The sequence below is a fragment of the Triticum urartu genome, chromosome 1A (genome assembly GCF_056163025.1).
Source record: "Triticum urartu cultivar PI428250 chromosome 1A, HENAU_Tu73, whole genome shotgun sequence".
In the NCBI taxonomy this organism is placed as follows: domain Eukaryota; kingdom Viridiplantae; phylum Streptophyta; class Magnoliopsida; order Poales; family Poaceae; genus Triticum; species Triticum urartu.
Genome location: NC_141873.1, coordinates 482,197,610 through 482,202,707, shown reverse-complemented (window position 1 = coordinate 482,202,707; position 5,098 = coordinate 482,197,610). Strand labels below are relative to the sequence as shown.

The following is a 5,098-nucleotide window of genomic DNA, read 5'->3' as shown; positions in this document are numbered from 1 at the left end:
TTGTAATTTCAGTGTGGTTTATTCCAGCGTTACGAACTTTTAAGTGTAATTTACCCAGACTTACAGTGTAATTTTATCTCAATATTGCAGTGTAGTTTGTACCAGATTTATAGTGTAATTAACTTTTCCAGTGTGATTTGAGTGAATTTTACACTGTTATTTGATTGTATTTACAGTATAGTTCATCCCAGCATTACAGACTTTTAAGTGTAATTTACCCATTAATTCCATTGCATTTTATCTTAGTATTGCTGTGTAATTTGTCCTAGTCTTACAGTATAATCTACATTTTATCTCACTATTGCAGTATAATTTGTCCTAGTCTTACAGTATAATTTGTCCCAGATTTACAGTGTAATTTATCTTTTTTCCAGTGTGATTTCGAGTGCATTTTACAGTGCTATTTTGATTGTAATTACGGTGTAGTTCATCCCAGCATTACAGACTTTTAAGTGTAATTTACCCATCAATTCCAGTGTATTTTAGTGGTTTTATAGTGTAATTTGAATGTACTTACAATTTAATTTATCCCAACATTACAGTGTAGCGTATCCAATAATTCCAGTGTGGTTTGTTATGGGATTTTGAATGGTTTTTTCAGTGCATTTTTAGCCTGTTTTTGCACCCAGTTTGCACAGTAATTTTGTCTATTTTTAGTATAATTAAGTCCAGTTTTGTCAGTGTAATTTTGTCTATTTTCAGTGTAATTATGGGACTGCAGGCGTTTGCACCCAGCTTGTTGGCATGTGCTATGTGGTCCCTGATCAGGAGGGAGGTTTGTTGTCCAGGAAGAACCGGGTCAAATGTTTACCCGGTCCGTTTAGACGTTCTTTTTGCTCTTTGGTGATTTTCCTACTCATACAGGTGTAGTCTGTTGATTGGTCGGGAAATTTGACTGTTTTCGAATTGAAAAACAGTCAAATGTCAAATAGACAGGCCCTTGTTAAATAGCTAATGCCCATAAACTTCAAAAAATGCTCTCCTAATAGAGTGTGCAAACAAAATTTATCGTGACAATGAACATATCTAGGCTTTATTTCGAAAAATACACTGCAGATACATACAGATAGAAAAAAAAAGGCACACACAAGCTTTCGGTTACAACTTACAAAGAAGCCCAGCCAATGAAGAAAACTCCTCACAACACCGTGGCAATTAATAAAGTGCATACAACAAGCACGGCGAATCGCCTGAAAAATGAATTAGTGTAAAAAAGAACACATCACTATATTGGACATAATCACGACGAACTTGGTGGACACGCGAGAGCAAAAGCTTGCGGATAACAAAGTGAGGCGGAAGCGAAGCGATGAAGCGATCGACCAATCTTCTTCACCGACGATCGATCTTGGTAATCATGTCTAGCATTTCGGGAGATCCGCCGGCGGCGGCGGGAGCTTCTGGTTCGGAAGGTTTCCGTCCAGCACCAGCCACGCCATCTTCAGCCCCCAGCTCATGTGCACCTCCAAATGGCAATGCATGAACCATACACCTGCGAGAAGCAATGCATATGTCCATATGAGCAGTTAGCTTTGATCGACACAGTACATGTACATGCGCTAATGAATGAGGATTCAAGCTCCATGTATGCATGCATATGTGCGAACGGACCTGGGTTGTCGGCGCGAAAGCGGATGGCGACCCAGCCGCCGGCGGGGACGCCGACGGTGTTGCGCTCGACGGGGTCGACGAGGTTGAACTTGGCGGGGTCCTTGGCCGGGTCGTAGTTGCCGAAGCCCTGGCCGACGACGAAGAAGTTGAAGCCGTGCAGGTGCAGCGGGTGGCTCTCGGCGCCGAGGATGCTGGTGTCCTGCATCACCAGCTCCACGGCGGTGCCGAACGGCAGCACCAGCGCCTTGGTCCCGGTCATCACGTTCGTGTTGTTGGGCGGCGTGCCCGTGTAGTTGAACGGGCGCGGCGGCGCGAAGGGGAAGTCGGAGGCGTACACGCCCTTGGACATCCCGGTGTAGTGCGACTGCAGCAGCGCCGTGGTCGGGAGCACGAAGGAGACGTTGTTGATGGACGCCGCGAACCGGGCCGTCCCGTTGGGGCCCTGGCACGTGCTCCCGTTCACGGGGGAGCCCGGCGCGCACGGGTGGGTGCCGAGGCCGACGGTGAAGAGGAACTCCCGGTCCACCGCCTGCGGCACGGCCGCCGGGTACGCGGCGCTCGCCAGGCTGCGCAGCTTGGCGGTGTAGTTGGACACGGCGCTGGTGTCGTTGATCTGCGGCAGGGTCGGCCTGTAGATGGGCAGGCTCTTGCCGGTGGCGGGGTCATCATGCTCGTACTCGAGGATGCCGGCGACGGTGGTGTTGTCGAAGGTGCCCTGCGTGTTGGTGTAGGGGCGGGCCAGCATGTAGTACCTGGCGCCGGGGTAGGCCGGCTTGGCGGTGAGGAGCACGTTGCTGGTCTGGCCGGGCGCGATGATGAGGGTCTCGACGGCGAAGGGCTTGACGTAGAGCGCGTCGACGTCGACGACGGTGAGCGTGTGGTTTGCCACCGCGAAGAAGAGCTCGTCGTTGAGCGCGGCGTTGATGAGCCGGAGCATGTACGTCTTGCCAGGCTTCACCTTCAACCTAAACGTGTCCTTGGCCGAGCAGGCGTAGAGCGGGCCGGGGAGTCCATTCATAGTATAGGCGTCGGACACGTTAGGCCCGCCGCCGGTCCGCAGCGCCTGGGCGATGACGGCCTCGGTGTCGTTCCGCCACCACTCGCCGAACATGAGGGGCACCTCGGCCTCCGGCGCCGGGAACGGGTAGGGCACGCCGGCGGGCGGGAGGATGACGATGGGCCCGTGCACGGTGGCGCGGAGCCAGGAGATGTGCGCGTGCCACCAGAGCGTGCCCCGCTGCCCGACGATCTGGAAGCGGTAGACGTAGCTCTGGCCCGGCTGGATCGGGCACTGCGTGACGTAGGAGGGCCCGTCGTACCAGCCGCTGAGCAGCTGCCGCACGCCGTGCCAGTGGATGCTCATGTTGTAGGGCGAGTTGTTGACCACGTTGACCTCCACGTGGTCGCCCTCCCGCGCGAACAGCGTCGGCCCCGGGAACTGCCCGTTCACCGTCGCGATGCTCTTGGTGCCGCACAGCCGCGTCACGCTCGTCATTCCCACCTGCGTACGCGCCATGCATTTCGCCATTAGGGTCAGTACGTCGCCGGTTAGCCGCCCTGCATGCACGGTCGATCGGCACGCGTGCATGTCTGCTTGCAACAACCTCAATGATAATTGCAGAGCAGTGCAATTCACACGTAAAAGTTTGATGGAATTGTTACGTACAACACTCAACAGCAGACGGCAATCTAAAAAATCAACTAGTAGTACGTAAATGTTTGCGTAGGGATTTCACGTAGGAATAGGATTTTTTTAATAATAATTGATGTAGCTGTACACATGTACATATGCATCATGCATGTATGTATGGACACACTTACATCGAAGTGGTACTTCCTCGTCGTGACGGCCTGGGCGGCGCCCGGCGTCGTCGCGGCGCAGAGGACCATCGCCGCGACGAGGAGAAGGGACGGCGAGCTGGGGACGGCCATTGCTAGCTGCTTCCTCTCTGGTGTCGAGTGGGGCTCTGCTAGCTCTGCTTGGTGATTGCAATGGAGTTGCTCGGGTTCTCTATATATACCTGGAAAACCATTGGTCGATGAGATATCTATGCACGATGAGTGGGGCCAAAGCAACCAAATAGCTTTTGTTTTCCGTGCTGTTCAGTTACTTTCGACCGTTTGGTGGGTGTGCTTTGTGCTTGGATTTACGACGACGATGAAGATGAAGATGATGATGATGATGATGATGATGAGCATGGGGGGCATGCACGCCGGGGTTGGGCTCGACGTCGCGGCTGGCGGCAGTTGGACGTACGGGGCTGGCCCATGCACGCATATTACATGGACTTGTAGCTTTGGAGTGTGGCCAACTTAAAGTCAACCTGCTGCTGATCTTCCATACCTATGAGCTGTGTTCTCTTGTTTAAGCTAGGCTAGACAACTACTGCTCTTGCTCGTTCCTTGCTTGTCACGCACGATTTGCTTCCGGCATGTACCAAGCACGGCATTTATAATACTCCGCCCAAAGGACGAACTCGAGGCTGTCGTGTTTATGTTATGTACATGCATTTGTGCTGTAGCACGTACTCCTGTAGGTAGGACGATAATTAAATGCAGGAATTCATCTCCCGTAATTATCGTAATATAAGGTGGAAAGACGTTCGTCCCACCGGTGCCTTTCTGTCTGACATGGAGTACCATCGAATGGAGCTATCGTACCATCTGTCGTCAAAATCACCGCGTCATGTCGGGGTTAACAATTATTGTCCTGGCTTTTGTTGTCCAGGCTCACTGGCGACGAGCTTACGTCGTTACCCTGTTAAGTGTGTTGTCTACTTGTTGTTGTCTTAACCTTCTTCACTGCTTGGTCTTGGTAATTAGGATGAAAATTCTTGTCCAGACGTTAGTCAAAAAAAAAAATTCTTGTCCAGACCGTCTCCGATCGGACATGGCAACGATGACATGAGGACATTTATCCTTCTTAAAGGGACTGTTGCGAAAGAAGATGACTCAGTTAATCTCATATCTTGTAATGATTCAGCAGTGGTTGTCTTTGTTCTACTCTGTTTAATATTAATTTAAAAATGATCGTATGCATCGCAATGATGAAAACGTCAGGGGTTCAACCTCCTTTTCAAAAGAAAAAGAAAATGGAAATATGTTTAGAAACCGAAGATATAGTTGATCAAGTAGAATACCGTAGTGTTAGCCTAATTGGTTTGACGCCAACATTTGGCAAAATCAAAGTTAATAAAAGCTGGCAACTTTTTATGAGTTTGGCAATGTAGTTGGTAGCCAACCAATCACAAGCCAAATATTGGCATGTCAACTTTTAGCATCGAACCAACTATATTGTATATCCACCAAGTAGGCAATTGAAAAAAAAAAGTGCGATGAACAGAAGAGACACTAGTACATTGCCAGTTTTTTTTTCTAAAAAAAACAGGAGTACATTGCCAGTTGGCTTGTCTAGAAGAAATAATGGTTTGGTTTATTGACCAAAATTGACAGACGAGAGGTTTTATTAACAGATTCCTTTTGGCTA

General features: G+C 49.8%; 1 protein-coding gene across 2 annotated transcripts; it reads right to left on the bottom strand.

Annotated features, from left to right (window-relative positions):
* Positions 1 to 1,004: 1,004 nt before the first annotated feature.
* On the bottom strand, positions 1,005 to 3,608 carry LOC125520746 (laccase-12). 2 transcript variants are annotated; one of them, XM_048685761.2, is made up of 3 exons: positions 3,433 to 3,608; positions 1,612 to 3,112; positions 1,005 to 1,532 (listed from the first exon to the last, which is right to left on the bottom strand). In XM_048685761.2, exons 1-3 carry the CDS (start codon positions 3,541 to 3,543, stop codon positions 1,333 to 1,335), a joined length of 1,812 nt encoding a protein of 603 aa, XP_048541718.1. In that variant the 5' UTR covers positions 3,544 to 3,608; the 3' UTR covers positions 1,005 to 1,332. The 2 variants fall into 2 exon arrangements, with proteins under 2 accessions (XP_048541718.1, XP_048541709.1); XM_048685752.2 differs by having other exon boundaries at positions 1,005 to 1,492; positions 3,433 to 3,607.
* Between the last annotated feature and the right edge of the window lie 1,490 nt (positions 3,609 to 5,098).

Excerpts from the sequence above, each read along its gene's own strand:
- LOC125520746 (XM_048685761.2), bottom strand. The coding sequence starts at position 3,543 with ATGGCCGTCCCCAGCTCGCCGTCCCTTCTCCTCGTCGCGGCGATGGTC. Across the intron at positions 3,113-3,432 it reads CGAGGAAGTACCACTTCGAT|GTGGGAATGACGAGCGTGAC; the intron begins GTAAGTGTGTCC and ends GCGCGTACGCAG. Across the intron at positions 1,533-1,611 it reads CTTTCGCGCCGACAACCCAG|AGCTAACTGCTCATATGGAC; the intron begins GTCCGTTCGCAC and ends TGTGTCGATCAA.